Consider the following 22,322-nt stretch of genomic DNA (forward strand, 5'->3'; position numbering starts at 1 on the left):
CGTCATTTTAATTTTTGCAATGTTAGGTTTTCTGTTGTTGTTTGTCGTTAGTCTCAAAAAATTATTTTATTTTTTTGTAAAATTCTATGGAAGTTTAAATATGCCTTATTTTATAACAAACAATTAAGTTAGGGTTATTTAAATTTATCTCGTTAAGGGACAGTTTACTTTACGACCCGCTTGGAATACGAGCGCCCCTACCGGCAGTACAAACAGAAAAACGTTGCCTCTTTTCCAGTAAATATATTTACTTTTTTTTGACAATCGAATGACATCAACGACTGCTATTCACCATTCGAGCACGCCTGGAATGTACTTGTCGATTAGTTTCTCGGTTTATGAGAAACTTTTAATATTTAAGTGTGACAAAGGGCTACTCTTGAATATTTGCCAAATAATTGGTTCGAAACCAACTCCTTAAAACTGAACCATGACAAGACCCAACAGTTGACGATTACAATTAATAAAGCTATTACGAATGGTAGTTCAGCTAAGCTAAGCTAAGCAGTGGACTGTTCGCTCTGAGAGGATTAAGAGGATTGATTAATGTTCAGTACCTAATTATAGTATACCATGTCCTATTGCCACAACGTACAACGTAAGAAGTCTTTGAGAAGCAGCATGCGTAATTGTTCTTGCTAAACACATCTTACTAATTTTTCTTTTGTGTAAAGTTGAATTTTATTAATTATTTCACATATAACAATCGCTACAGCATTGAACATCTTGCTAATTACGATATGTGTAATATAGATGGCTCACTTTCTCGATAGGACTATAGAGGTGACTGCTATGAGAGAACCTTGAGGAAAGTACAATCACCGCGAAAACAACAAAACAAAAGGTAGGAACGCCCTAGTTACTTTTTGGGGAAGGATACATCAAAAGCTAACTAAAGCTATACAGGCCAATTCTATCAATAGTTATATTGATAGAATTGACTATAGTGATCATTGCCAGACTTGGTTCATAAAACTACTTACTCACTATGCCATTGTACTGTGTTTGGTTGCATCAACAGCTGCTTCATATTCATAGAAATCGGGCATGTCATACATTATACTGACAATGAATTGAAATATTACTGCTGTGAAAACGTAGTCAAGAATTAAAATAAAAAATACAAATAAATAAATATCGCTGGTTAGGATAGATGAGAGGACTGTCAAATTTAATAGCATAAAACCTAAAGGATAGCAAAAAATAGAGATGTTATTATTTGTTCTGTGTTGTATGTTGTATTGTCGCCTTTCAGAGAAGCAAAAATAAAAAACAAAAAAACCTTCTTCTCCCCTATCTAACCAATATTGTCAATTCCTGTCTATTAGATAAAGTATTCTGGTATAAGAGGAAGATATCAAAAGTAATTACTACTTCCTAAAAAGACCGAAATCTCAAATTTTTATGACCTCAGATCGTTTAGTATCATCGAAAGTTCTTGAAAAAATAATTAATTATAAGATTAGACAGCATCTGCAAAGATATATTGTAATGTTTTTTACAGAGAGCTGTTATGCAATCATCTTAGTAAAAGACTTCAATATGTTGAGTTTAAGGATACTCTGACATCTGCGGTGAGGTGTTCCACAAGGTTTGATCCTTTGGTGTATTGCATACACAACTGGACCTTCCATTTTTTTTTCGTCAATTCACTAAAGGTCTGTAGAAAACTCGTGCTCCAATACAATGTCAAAAAAAGCCGATGTTAGTAAAAAAGTCATCTACTTGAAGTCAACACAAGCGGCACAGGTAAAAAGGTCTGTCTTATAGTCTTTTGTACCTTAAAACGCCCACAGGGAACCAACTTTGATCGCAAAACTCAACAAAACGCAGATCACCCTTAATCATAGTTTCATCCAATTGTCTAACTTCCCACGGGAGTTCTGAGTTCCATTTAGAACTTTCGAAACTTTAAAACATGTGATAGATGTATTACTATTTGCTTTGTATCTGCGTTCCCATATTGAAAATGCCACGCTCCATCAGGTTACGTACCAAACTTTTCGAATTTGTCTCGAGTATCCTGTATCATGCTTCTTTTGTACGAGCGATAGAAGCGTGGGCCGGCTTTCGAGGATTTGAGAGGGATCGAGAGACAATTAACAGTCTACTCCTCTATCAATGACTAACTTGTTTATAGACTTCTAGACGAATTGATTTTACATGCAAGAATTTTAGTTTTTTCGAATAACATTTTATGTCCGGTCTCTTGAATGTGTTCGGCAACGGCTGATGAGTTTATTTCTCTTAGTTGTAAGACTCTTTCGTGTTCTTTGAGCCTAGTTGATATTTTTCGTCCGGTCTCTCCAACGTATTCTTTGCCGCATATGCCTGGAATGCTGTAAACTCCTGGCATCTCAAATGGAATTTTATCTTCGACGGGCCGAAGATGTTGAGAGATTTTTGGACAAGTGGTAAATCTGGTTTTGACGTTATACTTCTTTAGAAGTTTTGATATGTGGTTAGTGATATTTTGCGTGGAAATGATAAAGCCCCAATTTTTTGGCATACATTCTAAATACAAAGAATAAAAAAATCCAAATGGACCAACTGGAATAGTACTATAAAAATATGGACAGGAAGAATTTCGAATGACTAAAAGATTCGAAACATTCCACCTCGACTCATCCACATAATATTGTCTGTAGAGGTTTGCGTTGCAGAAGAACAAAAAGATTTAGTTGCCGAAGATTTTAAGTGGATTGAAAAACTTTTTAGTTACTTCTAAAGAGTTACAAAATTCGATCCATGCTAGCTAGTATCCGGAGGCCATTAGTGCTTTGGAAAGAGTGCAGAGAAGGGCCTCCATGAAATGACACGCCCTATGAAATCAGCTCAGAAGCTTTTTAAAGAGAAACGTGTAAGACTGCTAAATAATAATTTGCATCGTCACTCAAGTGCAACATAAACTAATGCAGTAGTCTCATTGCTTGCTAATTTCGTCAAACGCAAAGTTACCTTAAATTTCCAGATCCGACCCTGCACCGCCTATAGATATTCTCATATTATCGATATGGACGAAACTCTGAGAAATTGCATCTGAAAACTTTCGTGTATTCGTCCCGATATTAAATGTCCAACAAAACGTTTTTCTTACGACTTTGAGATGGATTTATGAATGTTTGCCGCGAATATGCGGCGAATTTATTCTCGATTTATGCGTTAAGTATTGTGCTAGTAGAATATGGATTATTCTACTTGGTATTCGACATATTTCCATGGAATGTTCTGGGCGATTTTTGGGTTCATTTTAAAAAGAAAACCATATGAATATTTGTTCTAAACGTCATATCCTTTGAGAAACACCCTGTTGAAGTATTTTAATAAAACAAATAGACAATTGCTTAAGTAAGAAATATTAATGGCAATAATTCTGTCAAATTAACGGCATTTTTAAGAAATTACATTTCTTTAGAAATGATTGAGAATTGTAAGAATAATTTTCATTTTACGGAGTTAACACGGGCAAAAACCTTGTTACGACGAATGGCAGATTTCAGTTGGTGCCAAACATGTTCAATGGGATTAAATATACAGTGGTAAGGTGGAAGCCTTAAAACTGTATGCCTTCAATTTTTTTGCATAATTATCACAGACGTATTCCTTTTGTAGGTTCAAGCTTTGTAGAACTTCAATTAATTGCTTTTTGGTATAATCTTCGTGAAAATAAATGTCGTTATTATACATGTAGTTTTGGATTGTTGCTTTTGTGTCACATGAGGAAGAGGTTTTAGTCAACTGTCTACTGTGATAACCTGCATTGTCCATTAGAATGACGCTATTAGGAGGAATGTTTGGAACTAGTTTGTTTTTAAACCAACTTTCAAATAAATCAGCGGTGGTGTCTTCATGGAAATCCAGAGAAGAATCTTTAATATTTTTCGCAGACAGAGAAAGTCCATTTGGAATCCAACCATCTTTAGAGCCAGCATGCAAAATATTTATTCTTTTACCTCTTTTTGATGGCGCGTTAGTTTTATACTTATCAGTTAAGTAAACCCAACCCTTTTCCGGGGTATCATAAGTGTCGAACCAGGTTTCATCCAAGTAAATAATTGGCCTTTGTTGTTCTGTGTAAATCCTAATTTTTCTAGATATTCCAGTCGCCATTTCCGAATTCTAAAAGATTCCATTAAAACTTGCCTTTTGACAATTTTTTAAAATCTAAAACCGATGTTTTGAATACACTTCCATAAGGTAGTTCTGCCAGATTTAACACCGGTATCATCTTTTTCAAGCCTCCTAATTAAGATATCTAATGTAGGCACGCTTTGGTCCTCGTATAACTGGTAAATTTTACACCGTATTATATCTTGATTACTTTCATCTACACTCGAGAAAATGTCAGAATCGCTTCTTTTTTTCCTCGCTGAAATGTGATTTTCCATACAGTTGATGTTGGAATTTTCGTCAATGTGGCTGTTTCTTCTAAAGATGCTTGCTTACTGGCACCACGTTCAATGAGAGTCAGATAAACATTGTTTATAACTTCCTTAGTCCCAATAGAATAGTGTTTTCTACATTTGGGCGGTAGCATTTCCTTAGATACACTAGACTAGCACTGCATAATTCGCACACTGCATTACACACGAAATAAGAATGATTACTAATAAACTTAAACTAAGTAGTATACCAAACTTTATATTACGGACCACAATTTTACCTGAATTTAAATTCCAAAACCATAGGTAATAATCTTGTTGCATTGTATGGTAATGACCACCCTTGGCCCATTCAAAGGCAATTGGTCACTTTCTTATATCTATGAATATAGGTAACATGCTCAGCTCTACGTAATTAAATATATTTCTTCACACGGCGACAATATATTGAGGAAGAAAATGAAACTTTCCAAATAAGGCGCTCAATACAAACTCCCAACAACTGCGGAAAAACTCAATTGTGACAAGTGGGATTAATTATGGAGCGGATTATCAATAAAACATTCCAAAAGCTGAACGAACCCCGAAACTGACTCTCGCTAATCGCGTTGCCGAAAATATGCCTCGTAAGCCTTTCCCAGCGGGAAAATATAAACAGGACTTGCAAGTTTCATCCTTAAGGAAATTGAAGCACGTCCCTAACAATTGAAAGGAGCGCACCGAATGGGATCCGCGATCAGGTCGGGGATAATAACAATAAAAATCCGGATGCAATTTTCCGTAACGGCTTATAAAAGTCAAAGGGTTGCTTTACTGCTTTCCGAATCAACACAATGTTGGGACTACACTTGCAAGAGGCCGCGTCTCAATTTCAATATAGTATTGAACTAAAATTGCTAAGACAATCGTTCAGATTCTGCTTGACATTAATAAATGTGACTTTTAGTCACGTGTTTTCAAAACTGTTGACTATTTGATATTCGCCAATTATTGCAGAAAGAGCAGAAACTATTGAGTATATTGTCAAAACATCTGAATGTAGAATTATGGAATGTGGTCAACGGTAGCATACATAGAAGAGGATGAAACTCGAATGCATCTCCTAACCAACATTCCAGAATACTTTCTCAAGAGTACAGGGACCATCTACAAGGGGCAGTCCCACCAAATGTAGAGACGCAGCGCAGACTGAAAGAGAGAATTCAAGAATTCTTCACGAGAACCATATAAAACATCACCAGAAGTTGAATGTCAGTAGTAGCTACCATTTTTGGAAATTCAATGGTAATAAAATTAGGTTTCCTCTGAAAATGTGTGGTTCATAAAAGAGGAAAGCTATGATGGACCAAGTCACCTCGTTGATGCCTTATCGAGCTATTATACCTCTGTACGCCTGTCAGCGAAAGATGAAATTGGTAGATCTTCTAGCGAGAGCACTGTTCTACAGCAAATTAAAAACACTAAGCGAATTGAGCGAATATTAGATACGTCGATGACACTGCCCAGTGGATCTTCTGGGAAGAGTTCAAGGAGCTAGTGAAGAAAATGGACTTAAATTAAACTTCAACAAAACTAAGTGGATTCCGGTGAGCAAGACCCAATTGCAGGAAATACTAAATACAAATCATCCAGACTTATTGGTACGGGTAACCCGACGCCAACCAAGTTGCTGAAGTATGGAATGGAGACCATCATAATATAAATCGCAGTACGATGACAGTTTGTTGAACGTAGCACGCATATTGTAAATAGGGTTTTGAAAATGGATATTTGTCCTGGGTAACTGCGGTAAGAAAGTTGATTGATGTCTCCCTTCCAGCCGCGGCACATAAAAGCGTAATTGTTCCAGAAGAAACGGACAATCGACTCCGTAATGAACTAATAGAGAAATGAAACAGATTGCAAGTCTTAGCAGAAGATCGTGATCTCTCAGGATAGGAACCGTCCTCCCTGAACATTAGATACTCTAGTAACCTTCTCTGCACACTCTCAATGGACTGAGTGTGGCAGTTATAAATTGGTGATCATATCAGCTGAACTACAAAAATGCCCTCAATTTCTTATTACGAAGCCTAAAATTTTAGTAATTTGAGGTACAAAAGAGAACGACTGGTCAAATAAAATCCCCAGATCCTTCACAGTGGCAAGTCTAGTCAGGACAGTATCATTCATGTCGTAAAGACTTATATTCAACGTTCGTAATGAACAAGGCACAGGAAGAAGGAAAAGATAAGAGACCGATGGGGATAAGAAGATGATGCTGGTGATCGACCACATCAAATGTACAGGGTGGACGAATTTGGACGTGTTTGATGCATTTAGGAAAGTTCCTCGTAAGTTTTATATTCCCAAAAGTTCCGAATTTTTTAAGGTGGATTTATTTTTGGCATTTTTTTAGGGAGAGTCCATTATTTGAAACGCAACAGCGCAATTGCAATTAGTTTTCGGGATATGACGTAAACTTTGTATATATTTTAAGCTATTTTGTTTTGCTAAAAAATTTCCGGGAAAGATTTTTAAGGAATAGTTTTCCTGGAGCAAGCCGGGCGTCCCGTTTCCGGGAAACAATTTTTCCGCTGAACCGTAGCGCTTCCAGCTTTCTGCTTATCTTTTATCCTCTACATTGTTTAAAAGATTAAAACTCCGGGTTTTAGTCTTACTGCGGGTGTTCTTTTACGAAGTTTGAGACCATTGTTACGTCCTCGAGGACTTAGCTGGATCGAAGGGGTTAAGTTGGGCAGCCTATTAGAGAAAATTACAGCTGTGCGATTATTTCGGTGGTTTTACATAGAGACGTGAAGAAGATTGCCGTTAAACATTATCTCGTTTACATTTCTTGCAGTTTCTGGTATATTTGAGGACAACGCATATTGGGCTAAAATTGAAGCATTACACGGGGTGTTAATTAACAAAAAACAAGTTTGAATCTTTGCCTAATTTCAGAGGGCGCCGAAAATACTTTCCTTTTTAATTATAGTTTTGTTTGGTAACATGGAAATTAAACTAAATCCGAGATACTGGATATATTTGCCAGGAGAAACTAAAATATCACTTTAAGGTTTTTGTTTAATGCTAGAAGATGCCACGTATGTGGTGTTGTTCCTGATTTTCATCAAACAAAACGTTTGCGTCGCACTGTATGGAATTTTCGACAAGGCTCAATTTTAGTCTTAGTGTTTGTTGCTCAAGGCGCGCGCGTCTTAAGTTTAAAAAAAATTATTGAAAAAAAAAACTTCCTTAATGTCACATCACTATCGCCAACTTTTATTAATATTCTCGCCAGATTTTGGGAATCTCCCCGCTTTAAAAGTTGCGAAAGTTTCCATGGAAGAAGCTGAGTTAAACACAATTGTAGAATATCCGCAAAATTAGATATTACATAATATTATATATTACACACACACCTGTGTTTCCCATCAATTTTATCCTTACTATATGCAACGCATGTTAGTCCTTTAACCTAGGGATTTTCCCCTCGAAGTAGATTAATGCCATCATTATCTTATTATTATTATCTTATCACAACAATCTGAATGCTACTTCTCACAAAACTTCTGGAATCCTCCTGCGTCGGTGTTTGTTGAATCGAACTTGCTAACGTTTCGCCAATCATCCTGTTGGTTTCTTCAGAGTTTAACTGAAGTGGTTTAAGTGATTGGCTAGCATTTGACTCTGTACCTGCTTATATACTGTTTGAGGTGCTAAATGAGGGGCGTAAACACCATCTCGGATGAATGATTCCCCAAAATAAAAGTTCAGATTTTCACGAAATTATATATTTTTACATGAGAATTGTCTCGACAAGACCGTGTCTTTATCAAATTTATCAAATGTGGCCGTTGTTCAGTGTAATTTGTTTAATGATATCAAGTTCTTTGTTGTAATTTTCTATTAAGCAGTCTGTGTACATAAGAGTGAAACGCAGCCATTTTGTGTGTATAAGAGTGATTGTGTTATGTATGACTGTATCCCTGTGTGAAGGTTTATGATAAATTGAAAAATCTAATTTGTTTTGCGCTTTCGTAATAGTTAAGTCTAAAAAAGTAATAGAGTTATCCTGTTCAATCTGCATAGTGAATTTTATACGATTATGTAATGAGTTAATGTAATTTAAAAAAGAATTCAATTGTCTATCCGTTCCAACGAAGCAAGCAAAGACATCATCCACGTATCTAAACCACGATAGAAAACTTTTACTTAAAGGATGTTCTAGTATGATATTTTCCAAATTATCCATAAAAATCTCGGCTAAGGACTTTTTCCATAATCAAACCTTCTTTAGGGATGTAAATCTGTCCATTAAATTCAAAATAATTTTGGTCTAAAGATACTATTAAGCAATCTAATAAATCTTGTTTCACCAATTCGTTAACCTGTTTCCTAGTGAAATCTACTAAATCTATCACATCCATAGGTGGAATACTAGGAAATAAGTTTTGTACATCCGAAGACAATAGTGTTGCGTTAGAAGGGATTTTGATATCTTTAATTTTGTTGATTAAGTCAAAAGAATTTTTTATTGCAAATTTTGGTTTAAAATCTGTATGGAACTTTAAAATATTTACTAATTTTGTTGAGAGTTTAACTGCTGGAGCTGTTACATAAGACACGACTGGTCTAATGGGCATATCTTGTTTATGTAATTTAACTAAAGAATATAATTTCGGCGGTTGTGGATTCATAATTGTTAAAAAACTACTTGTCTTTGTCACCAAATAGTGTGGAGTTGATGCATTGGAAAAGTTCTGGTTTAAGAAAATTGTTGGTTTTTGAAATAGATTCTGGGAGATCGATAGCTATGACTCTCTTCCCTTTATCTGAACGCGTAAATATTATGTTATTTTCAGAAGCTTTGTTTTTGATAGTTTTTACTAGTGATATATGAGAAAACAGAGTACAACAGGTACAGAGTAAAATGTGAGCCGGTTTCAGCTTAGCTCTGAAGAAGCCAACAGGATGTTTGACGAAACATTGGCAAGTTTGACTAAACAATAACCGACACAGGAGGAACCCAGAAATTTTGTGAAAAGTATTACAGTACCCTGGGGAAGTTTCTTTGAAAAATCTGAATGCTATCGTAGAAAGTCATTGTCAAGTGCCATTTTCTCTCAGTAGATGGCTAGGAAATATTGCTGGTCACCTTATTGCACCTTGCATTCTGCAGCTTATGGTCGATCTAGGTTTTTAGAGCAGCTTCTCGCGTGTTAAGAAGAACTTGTGAATGTTATTAACTGGTTTAGTCTGAAACGATAATCATAGATAGAGATAGATAGAGATAGAGCATATTAGTTAGCCACGAGATTTAGAAAAGTGTTTTTACAACTGAAGAGAGAGGCCTATTGGCAGATGAAAGTAATGTTTGCTTTTGCTTCATATCTTCTGTGTGTAATTCTCTTCTGCTTTATGAACACAACTACTAGCTCAATGTTCAATCATGATAGATATAAATTGCACTTATTAAAATAAAGATCTATACACACTTTTCTTTCAGATATAGAGCACAATAATTAGGCAAATTTCACCAAATAAACCAACAAATAAACCAACAGGGTTTGTGTAAAGAAAGAACGAACATGGGCAACCATGTGGAGAGACGGAAAGAGAGGTTATGTTACATTTTTCGTGTAGGCCGTATTTTGTTTGCACGCCGCAAGGCAATTTTCGTATAATTTAACAATAAAGGCATAGAAAAAAAGAGGATTTATACACTATTTTCATAAGAAAGTTTTGGTTAGTTTGTTAGTTTGCCGGGTTTAAAAAAACCATACCTCTATCATACCCCTTCGCATTTTCTGTCCACGTATTTAGAACGGCAGAAAAACTTTGGAAAACTCCCCCGTATAGATATTTATTTTAACTACACTTCTTAGGTACACGCGGAGGTACACAAATTATATGCAAATACGGTTTTCCGGTCTTCCCTGCAAATAAGATTCCGAATTAAAAGCAAACAGTGCGGGAAATATGTACATTAATTTCCCTTTTGCCCTCGCGGAAAAGAAATGTCATGAATATTTCACTCCTTTCATTACTCCCGGCTGTTTCAAAGAGCGTAAGAATAAGCGAGAATATTGTTTTAAACGTTGATGGGAATTTTCAAAAGCATGAAAAAAATTTCACCAGCAAAACGCCATGATATGTTCAACCTAAAAAGAGAGTTTATGTATTTGCTGTCAAAGTTAAGTGTATATTATGTGTATGTGTATATCTGTAAATGAGCCTTTTTCTAAATAAAAAAAATCTGCAGCTAAAGCATACAAAACCGAATACAAAAAAACTGTAGCAATAGTGCAAGTATCATCTTACTTTACAGTATAACAGGTGCTTTTTTTTTTTCAAAAATACCAAAAATTTTGTGGCTTGCTAGGATTTCTCAAAATGAAAAAAAGGCAATAGGAAGTATCGACAACTTAATATTAATATTAAATTTTGTAACTTAAGTATCTACTCTGCTTCAACATTGAAATCTAGCTCCTCCACGTTGAATCCATCTACATGTTTTATCGTCTAAGATGCATCATTTTGTAGAATTTCTTAAGATTCTCTTCAGAGATTGTTTTACCATTTGGCCACAAAGGCACTGGAGATATGAAAGGTGAACTAATGGTTGTCGTTGGTCTTCCTCTTAGATTTTTTTTATAACTTTTTTAACTAAGACTATAAACGGGTCATTCTTTTGTAAATTCATCGATGTTTCGATTTAATCGATATTTTTTTCAATATTTGAAAAAGAGATTACAGTATTTTGCAAAATATAAGGAAGGAAAAGAGCTCTTTTAATATTATTGTTCTGACCCCCACACGAGTCGATCCACACGACACACTTCTCGAGACCCTTCGACACGAAAGTAACAATATCCGTGATCTTCTTTACCGTTGCGAATTCCAGCGTTAGAGCTGCGTTTTATAGAAGACAATATTCGTGGTATTCGTGGTAAAGTCAAGCACTCATATTCATCACTGCCTTCAGCTTTCTCAAAACCTTTGCGCAGTGCGAGCTTCATTGGCTAACTCTAAATGTTGCTATTTACAGTTGAAATTGCTAACGTTTCGACAACCATCCTGTTGGCTTCTTCAGAACTTAACTTCTCAGTTTTAGTTAAGCTACCATTTCACTGGGATGTCATAGGCAGATTGCGAAATGCAAATTGTATCCAACCAAGTGGCTTGAAAGTTTGAGTCTAGAGTCGACGTTGGGTTCGAAATATGTTGCACAATAAAGAGGTACGAGTGCTACCTTTTATATTTCGGGATATGTAATAAAAAACTATAAGCTATGATCTGTTCATAGATATAAGAAAGTGATCAATTGTTTTTGAATGGAATTATCCAAGGGTGGTCATTAACATACAATGCAACAAGATTATTACCTAAAGTTTCGGAATTTAAATTCGGGTAAAATTGTGGTCCGTAATAGAAAATAATTTTATTGCTACCTGTGTTTAATATTCTTTGGTTTGGTATACTACTTAGTTTAACTTTATTAGTAATCATTCTTATTTCGTATGTAATACAGCATGTGTTGAATCGTCTGCGAATTATGCAAAATATGTGCGAGTCTAGTGTATCTCAGGAGATGCTCCCGCCCAAATGTAGAAAGCACTATTCTATTGAGACTAAGGAAGTTATAAACAATGTTTATATGACTCTTATTGAACGTGGTGCCAGCAAGAAAGCATCTTTAGAAGAAACGTCCACATTGACGAAAATTCCAACATCAACTGTATGGAAAATTTTTGAGTGAAGATGAAAGTGATCAAGATAAAATTTACCATATACCAGGAACAAAGCGTGCCTATATTAGATATCTTAATTAGGAGACTTAAAAAAGATGAAACCGGTGTTAAATGTGGCAGAACTACCTTATGGAAGTGTATTCAACACATGGGTTTTAGATTTAAAAAAATTGACAAAAGGCAAGTTTTAATGGAATCTTTTGGAATTCGGAAATGGCGACTGGAATATCTAGAAAAAATTAGGATTTACAGAGAACAATAAATGCCAATTATTTATTTGAATGAAACCTGGTTCGACAATTGTGATACCCCTGAAAAGGGTTGGGTTGACTCAACTGATAAGTGTAAAACAATCGCATCATCAAAAAGAGGTAAAAGAATAACTATTTTGCATGCTGGCTCTAAAGATGGTTGGATTCCAAATGAACTTTCTCTGTCTGCGAAAAATCATGAAGACACCACCTCTGATTTATTTGAAAGTTGGTTTAAAAACAAACTAGTTCCAAACATTCCTCCTAATAGCGTCATTGTAATGGACAATGCAAGTTATCACAGTAGACAGTTGACTAAAACCCCTTTCTCATGTGACATAAAAGCAACAATCCAAAACTACATGTATAATAACGCCATTTATTTTCACGAAGATTATACCAAAAAGCAATTAATTGAGGTTCTACAAAGCTTGAACCTACAAAAGTTGGGCAAATTCTGTTAAACATACAGAAAAAGCAGAACAATATTGCAAATAATATAGAACAATTATGTGAATAATTTTAAGTAATTTAAGTAGGTAATAAAAATAATTTGTAATTTTATTTCAGACTTAAACATAAATACATGCATAAATAAATAAATATTGTTTAGTATTTTTCCTAACAAAACCCCAAAGAAATAAATTGTAAGCAAACTGGACGGACCTGTTCGGCCATATTTCATTCTTACAGCTTGCCCGGTCTTTCCTTAATTCGTATCAGTTAGTCACTTTCTTATATCTATGAACAGACTTTACCAACAAATACGATTTCATTGTTTCTCAAAATATTCACCTTGATGATCAACACACTTCTGCATTCGATAAAACCAATCAAAGCAGTTTTCCCACCTCGAGTAGGCCACCTCCAAAACATGCTTTTTAAACGCATCAATCGCTTCTTCTGGTGTCAAAAATCGTTGCCCACGTAAGTTATTCTCAATGTGTCGGAGTAAAAGGAAGTCATTAGGGGCTAAATCAGGACTATATGGTGGACGGCTCATCAAATCAACGTTTTTAATGCTCAAAAAGTTCTTTGTTTGCCGAAAGTCTTCTTCGAAAACTGCGGCACCGCGATTGTATTTTTTCAGCATTTCCTTCGACCAATCAACACGCGAGCAAATTTTTTTAGCGGAAAAATGTTCATGCAAAATTGTATGTATGCTGGTCCCACGTCGATAGCATCCGCTCCAAAAATAGAGAACAAAAAATCTACAACGATGTACTCACCATATACCCTAAGGGCAGCCGGTGGAGTTTCCCTATAACCGACCAAGTTTTGCGCGATGCACTGATAATTCCCTTCGTCGTGTTGTCTGACTTCCGCGATCATCAAATTGCCCCCGTCGACGATCCGTATCCGCCTCCCATCAACGTCCATCTCTTTCCCGTCCTTTTTCCACACCAGATTCGGTTCGGGGTGCCCTTTGGGAGCACCGCATTGAAGCAAGGCCGTTTCACCCGCAGCTACCCTCGTGTCGGTAGGTACGGCCCTGAATTCGTCACGAAGCACTGCAAAAAAAAAACAAAAATCAGACCATCTTCACTACTACCAGGAGAAGTAACATTTTTTGTTTTAAATCAATTACTGTCGACTCTAGTTTGGCTTTATTTTATGAAAATTAACAAAGCACAGTATACTTCAGAGCAAGATTTGGAGTCCTCGGAATAACCCTGATAGATCCGGACTCAGTGCACGGTATGCTGACCTTCTGCAGGAAGGGCAGCATTCTGGACCCCCTCTAGCGCGGTCTGGGGACACAACGGACCGTCTGGGGGCCTAAGTGCTTGGACGCTCCCGCGGGGCGCCCCCTTAAATACCAATACCAATACCAAATACGAGTATACTTCAGTCAGAGAAGTTACGTCACGTATATATTGCTTGAGGGGAGCATATTGGTGACAGGTAAAGAACTGAGTCGCGGTTAAGATTGTTGGTTACTTATAGATTTCTATGGTTTTTTTGATTTTTCGTTGGTAGAAAAATTGATTACATGCAAGTATTTTAGTTTCATCGAATAAAATTTTATTTCGTCAACTGCTGATGAGTTTATTTGCCTTAGTCTTAAGGCTCTTTCATAGTCTCTATTCTTTATTCTTTTACCCCATGTGCCGTAAACTCCTGGCATCTCAAATAGAATTTTGTCTTTGACAGATCGAAGATGTTCAGAGATTTTTGGACAAGCAGTAAATCTGGTATTTTAAGAACTCTTGATAAGTGGTCAGCGATGTTTTTAATGTAAGGAAGGACCACAGTGGCAAGTGTAGGATTGCTTTCCGCCTCGTTGCTATTGGAAGGTTGTGGCTTAATACCTTTAATGTGGAAATTATTAGAAAGAAGAGCTCGTTTTACCTATATACAAATAAAAAAGAAATGTGAATGTGAAATGTGAATTCCGCCACCCTCACAGAAAATATTTGGCTCGTTTGACGCAGACGACTCGTAACTTTGTTGAGGTTCGTGTTACCACCGAAACATGTAACATTTCATGCGCGCACATTGCCAAGTTTTTTCCTCTAAACCAGGCGTAGTGTTTCCATTACATCGAACGATCTAATTATACGATATTAAACGTGCATGCCTCGCGCATAATGAAAGCCGAACATAGTTATTACGTTTAATCTGAATGTAATAAACGCCACGCGGAATATTTGTAAAGTTTCCCTAATTACTCTATTTAATTAGAGGCATTAAATAGGGATTCGGATGCCGGCCCGCTGCTGTTTGGACGGTTCGTTAACGCATTCGTTTTGTCGTTATCTCTATTCAATTTGACGTTACGTATATCACCATGGCAACCAGAAAGCTAAAGAAAAATAGTGGCAAAAAGATAGAGGTAAACGTATCTTATCCGTATCAGTAATTATTAACAGATCGTTGCTCACGTTAAACTTAAGTTAAATTTTTATTTCTTAAAAATTTAATCTTAATTTTGCCATCGCTTGACTTTGGATATCCTTATATTTCGTCCGTGGAAAAAGATTCATACTGCATTTCATTGAGCACATAGCGTTTATCCCACGAAGTCAAGCAAATTGCAAACAGTGTATATAATTATATGACCTGACCACGTTACCGTTGACGTCTGCCAAAGAAATGGTGTCAGATCTTATTGAAAAGAGAAAGAAAGAAAGATTACAACATGTATAGTAGAGTTTGAGGTCTATCGAACTCTTTACTGAAAGAATAAAATGTTGCGCTGCTGATACCTACTCAGCTCATACGTTTGGACTTTCTAGCACTAGAATTAGAACCAGCACTAGCTGACGAATTCATATGAAAAGTCAGGACAGATAGAACTACTACAAAACACAAGTATCACCGTTGGTCGATCAGAGGGAGACGAAGACCACATCGTAGCAAACCAAATCACTTCTACGAACTGCCCAAGATTTACGAACAGAACACGACTTTCAGGCCGATTCGCTGATACCACATACCACACCAGAATGTTATCAAATACGTCATTCAAAAATCCAGGCAGTTATGGAGAAGAAAGTGACCATCCCATGTGTCAGAGGATTCCCAGATCTCTCCGCTGCTCACTCATTGAGATGAGCAAGACTGATTTATACAGAGTGACACTGGTACAAGAGGAAATTCAAGGAAGCACAGTGAAAATCCCTAAGCTGAAATAGATCGATGATGGATGCTACTAGTTGCAGGTATCAAGCACCACCAACAAAGGCGTCAAGCAACACGAATCAGTAGTCAGAAGTATAGAGCGCAACGCTGATACAAAAGGAAGTTCAATGTAGCAGTTTCCATCTATGATGGCAAACTGGGCTTCAGTAATCCATGAATTGAAGTAAGCAATCCGTGGATACCACTAGTGGGGTTGCTATGTGGTTGTTTTTATCACGTTGGAGACTAGCACGGCAAGCTTGTCTTTTTACACTGCCTGCTAAGCAGTCACACGCTCCTTTGCATTGAGATGTAGCGAAAAATATCCAATCAGCATCAACACCAAAATCAATTTTTATGATTAACTAAATTGGCAAAATTATATTGACTAGGCCACACGTGGCCAACATACGGCCCGCGGGCCACATCCGGCCCGCGTAATGAATTTATGCGGCCCGCGAGCAATTTTTCAATATTTACGTTTGCCTGACACTCATATAGTATTAATCACGTAAATTAAAAATATTTCTGGTTTTTCATATGAATTAAACTTTTCGTGCCTATTTGTTATCTGTAAACACACTACAAACTCTATAATCTATGTATTTGAAGTTGAACAGTACGCCAGTTCATTCAATGCTTTCCGTAAGTAGCAAACTTGTTAGTAATAACTTGGTCGCTTGGAAGTTCGTGTTTCCCTGGCAGACACTTGGTGTAACCCTGGCAGACGCGTGCGCGACCCGGGGTAAGCCTTATTTCTACTAGAAATAAGGTCCACCGAACCTGCGCGTCCCCCCACTAGGGTTATAAATATCTTAAAATATCTCTAGTAGCCGGTTGTTATATATATATATATATATATATATATATATATATATATATATATATATATATATATATATATATATATATATGATGACACTATACTCCGGGATATCATCCGTTCGCTCGTTGAACTCCGACTGGAATCCTGCATCCGACTGGAATCCTGCAAATCCTGCATCCGACTGGAATCCTGCAGACGTTTCGAAAACACTTCGGAGCGCGAGCATTGAAGATGCCAAGTGAGATTTTGGCGAAACGTCTGCAGGATTCCAGTCGGATGCAGGATTTGCAGGATTCCAGTCGGATGCAGGATTCCAGTCGGAGTTCAACGAGCGAACGGATGATATCCCGGAGTATAGTGTCATCACATTTTTCCATCCGTGAATCAATACGTGAGAATATATATATATATATATATATATATATATATATATATATATATATATATATATATATATATATATATATATATATATATATATATATATATATATATATATATATATATATATTAACTTTTTAATTTATTTATTAATTAATAAGGTATGTTATGTAATTTCTGTTTATAAAAAAAATTTTATATTAAGAAATATTTTCATCCCTAGGATGGCTTCTAAAAAACGAAAGGTTGATACAGAGTGTCGAAATTTTAATGATGATTGGAAATGGAAATATTTTTTTACGGTAGTTAAAGAGAAAGCTGTGTGTCTCATTTGTAACTCTAGTGTGGCAGTTTTTAAAGAATACAATTTAAAAAGTCATTTTGATGAGAATTATGCAAACAATTTAAACGAAGAAGACCGAAAAAAACATTTCGAAGATTTGGCCACAAAATTGTCTCGCCAACAAAATATATTTGTAAAACAAAATCGCTTGCAAGATTCGGTGAAGGAAGCAAGTTTTTTAATAGCTAAACGTATTGCTGAATGCGGAAAACCTTTTTCTGAAGGAGAATATTTAAAGAAATGCATGTTGGATGTTTGTAACGTGTTATGTTCAGAACTTAAAAATAAATTCGAAAATATAAGCCTATCTAGGCAAACTATTGCCAGAAGAGTAGAAGATTTAAATGTGGATATAACTAACCCATTATTATATAATATAGAGTCAGCCAATTTTTATGCAATAGCTCTGGACGAAAGTTGCGATGTAAAAGATACTGCACAATTGTAAACTTTTATCAGAGCTATAAATGATGATTTTAAAATCTTGGAAGAAGTTTTAGAAATTTTTCCAATGAAAGATACAACAACGGGCGAAGATCTGTTCCAGGAAATTGAAAAGTGTTTTTTAAACTACCATATTGACTGGAAAAAATTGGTGAATGTTACAACAGACGGAGCACCAAACATGACAGGAAAAAATATTGGAGTAATTAAACGCATTGAAGATAAAATTTTCGAAATCGATCCCGATCATAAAATTAGACCAATACACTGCATTATTCATCAACATGTCCTATGTAAAAATGTTTTAAAAATCGATCATGTTACCAAAATAGTTGTAAAATTAGTAAATTTCTTAAGAGCTAAAGGATTAAATCATAGGCAATTCATTGATTTCCTTGAAGAACTTAATACCACATATTCCGATGTAATATACTACAATAAAATCCGTTGGTTGAGCTTGGGAAAGGTATTAAAGCGTGTGTGGGAGCTTCAAGAGGAAATACGATTTTTTTTAGTGCTCAAAGAAAATGAGGAGTTTCCTGAATTAACGGATCCAGATTAGTTTGGGGATTTGGCTTTCTCTCTAGACATCCTCACATATTTAAACGAATTCAACACAAGTTTACAAGGAAAAAAATATTTGCTTATGATTTAATGCAGAAATTAAAAGCTTTTAAAATGAAACTTCTACTTTTTTCCAAAAATCTTGCTGAAAGCAAATTTGATCATTTCCCATCCTTAAAGACCATTTCCGCAATAATTTTAAAAGAAAAAGCTCAAGTGTATACTGAAAATATTCTGGCATTACGACTTGATTTTGAAAACAGATTCGAATGTTTTAACAGAATAGATAAAATATTGTTAGAAATCCATTTACTGCAAATATTTAAGAAGCTTCTCCAAATATCAAGAAGAGGAAGATAATTTGTTTAATTTTTATAAGCAATTGGATAATAAAAAATATGTAAATCTAAAAAATCTTGCCAAAAAATATTTAGTAATATTTAGTTCAACTTATATTTGTGAACAGACATTTTCTTTAATGAATAATACAAGTCCTACAAGATCGAGATTAAATGATTTACATTTGGAGGCTGTATTAAGATTAGCCACCACAGAAATTAAACCTGACATTAAAAAGATTATAAACGAGGCAAACCGCCTCAATATTTCTCATTAATTATTATAGTACATTTGTTATTATTAAAATGTTTATTTTGTATTATTCTATATAGATATTTGCTGTAAGTTACCTATGATTTATATGTATTCATACATAGAAGTGTATATATATATATATATATATATATATATATATATATATATATATATATATATATATATATATACGAGTATATATACTTCTATGTATTTGTTATATCATTTATAGTCTCATAATGAAAATTTGCTCGTTTTTTGTTTAAAATTTTTGTACTTTTTATTATAATGTTAATTTTATAATTATTATATATTATATATAGGTATTTGTTACATTATTTATATTTTCATAATAAAATTTTGTTCATTATTTGATTAAAATTTTTGTATTTTTTACGCCTGGCCCGCGAAAAAAATTTTTTTTTCAATCCGGCCCGTGACAAAAAACTGTTGGCGATGCCTAGACTAGGCCCATTTTAAATCACAGAAAATGTTATTATTACAATTAAAAATTATACTACTAAAATATTAACTAAAAAAACACAACTCAACAACACTTCAGCTTTTATTTTCGATAATTATTTCATGCTTCGCGTGTAAACTTACGTCACGAATAGACAGGATTGACTTTTAAAATGATTTTGTTATTTTCTTTTATTAACTAAAGATGGAGTGTTGAGCAGTAAATTTAAAGATAATAATTTACTAAATTACGTAGAAAAAATAAATATAGACCATAACAGTTTTAAAAATTTAAAGTTGATTATTTTTTTCTAAATTTACATTGTTTGGTAAAAATAATAAAAAAATTTGATAGAATTCTTTATAACATTGTTAAAAAAAATAAAATTGTATTAATATTAATTATAAAAAATAACATAAATAATAGTAAAATTTGTTTTATAATAATATTTTGTATTATTATTTTAAATTATCATTGATAATACCTTCAATGCAGTTCGAGCTGCGCGCTGTCATAAGTAAATTCGTTTTGTTTAAACTAATGACGAGCAGTGAAATTATCCTCCGGAATCTTAAACTTAAAAAACTTAAAAACACATGATTTTTATTATTTTTTTTCTGAAGCTATAATATATTACAATATACAATAATACCAAAATAAGGAGCAAAGCTTCCATTTAAGCCAGTGATTTAAGCAGTAAGGGAAGGGCCAGTTATTTTTCTCAACAACTTGTAACAGAACACGACTTTTTCTATTTTATAAAATAATATATGTTGATATAAAAAGCTGGGGCTTATTTTAGAAGTATATACTGCTGCAGTTTGGCCTGCTCATTTCGGGACACCCTGTATAAGAGATATAAAAGTAATTTAAATTGTAAACTGAAACCTATAGAAGATCATGTTGAGCTATCTGAGATCTTTTCATGGAGTTTTGAAGTATCCACAACAATTTAAAAATATGTAACATTGGTTTTTAATGTCATTTACAGTAGCAGATTTTAGTTATAAATGGTAGACGAATGAATAGCCCGATAAGCCTAAACTTTGGAAAAATTTTTAAAGATCTTAAGTGTTTCTAATGCAGTTCGTCATTTCATTTTAAGCCTTAATGGCATCAGGGAGTCGAGAAGTTTCGTAAAGCCGAAACAGTTTTCAATCACTCAAGCCGGGCGCCTTTTATAATCCCGCAGGAGTTCGTTCGATTTATTTTCTTAAAATCTGGAAAGCCGATTTTATCGAATATTTCTCGGGGTTCATTAATCAAGCGGGCTTTCGGTGGTACCTGTTTCCGATTCGATTAATCGACGTAGAAATAAATGGCCACGCTGAAGCGATTCCCGTGGTTATTTATTTTTACCGTTTTTTGTTAGCTTTAAACTTTCACCAATCTCAAGTGAGCCGAAACTTTGGAGTTTTGCTTCCATAAACAAAAAGTGTACTTTTGGTGAGAAATGTACTCCTCAGGAAACTAGAAATATTACAGCTTATATTTCTTGGTAAATCTCGGGCGTCAAACTAGATCGAAGTTAGTTGCTTTTTATTCCTATTTGCAAAACTGTTACCCATCTACATACAAAAAAAAAGTTTTCTGGATTCCTCCTGTGTTGAACCGAAGTCATCGGTTGTCAAGTTTCTTGTTTATAGAGCCGTGCAACTATCTCAACCCGTATCACTTGGCCAATTAAATTCCACAAGAAACAACCTACCAAAGAAAATGAGTCTGAAGTCAGTTGTTCAAAAATATTTCAACATCTTTGAAAATTAAGGCAGGAGACTCACCTCCACACACGTAGATTTCCTTTTGCATAAAAAAAAATGACCTCGAAGTTATGGACAATTATTGAGGACAATGGGCTCTCTATTAAGTTGCAGTGTAGGAGGCAAATTTGGCGAACATTAACAGATGAATGCAAAGGCATTCCAAGGAACTAATTAAAAACGCGAATAAAACAGTCGTAGAATCCTAGCTAATGCAACTGCTAAGGAGTTCTTTTCCCTGCAGGAAGACAAGTGACACCATCTGATTGAAAGAACATATTGTTTAAGTCCATGTTCGAATAAGTGTTTTTAAATACTGCGAATGCAAAAAGTAGCTCTTTAATTGAAGTTCTGACTTTTTTTGTGTGATTAGTGACTTAGAGATTAGAGATTGTTCAAATGTACATTCAGCAAAATTAGTTTGGATTCTATTTGGGGGTTTTGTTTTCCATATACTCATACTTTTTTAGGAATGTTGCTGAAGATTTAGCTTCGAAACTGTATTTCAAATAGGCAATAGGCATAGGTAGGCACGTTAACAATGTGTTATGCCAGTATGACAAACGACACCATCTTGTTGAAAGAACCTGTTTAAGTTCTTATTTGCAATTCAAAAAGTGGTTTTAAATACTAAAAAGCTACTTAAAGCTCTTTACTTAAAATTAGGACTTAATTTTTGTGCGATTAGTGATATAGGTAGGAAAAGACTTGCGAGATATTCCGAAATAATGTATGTGTGTTTTATTTTCAAAATAGTTATATTTTTTAGGAAATGAAGATTTAACCATTACTTAATGCTCTTTAATAAACAAAACCGAACACTTATATTAATTTGCAGAAAATGTTCCGAAGCAGAGTTGGCTTGTGGATGGTTTCTGGACACCCTTTTTTCACCTATTACTATAGCATTATAAACGGACGATGTTTATATTTACCCAGCATAACTTTTCCGGA

General features: G+C 34.8%; 1 protein-coding gene across 1 annotated transcript in view; it reads right to left on the reverse strand.

Moving 5' to 3' along the window:
• Positions 1-22,322, reverse strand: part of LOC132706991 (roundabout homolog 2-like) — a 306,365-nt gene that overhangs the window by 46,407 nt on the left and 237,636 nt on the right. The window contains exon 3 of the mRNA XM_060678593.1: positions 13,599-13,880. Coding sequence (XP_060534576.1) covers positions 13,599-13,880 — 282 coding nt within the window. The remainder of the gene's footprint in view (positions 1-13,598; positions 13,881-22,322) is intronic.

The sequence above is a fragment of the Cylas formicarius genome, unplaced genomic scaffold, assembly GCF_029955315.1.
Source record: "Cylas formicarius isolate icCylForm1 unplaced genomic scaffold, icCylForm1.1 PGA_scaffold_9__14_contigs__length_23061073, whole genome shotgun sequence".
Classification (NCBI taxonomy): Eukaryota; Metazoa; Arthropoda; class Insecta; order Coleoptera; family Brentidae; genus Cylas; species Cylas formicarius.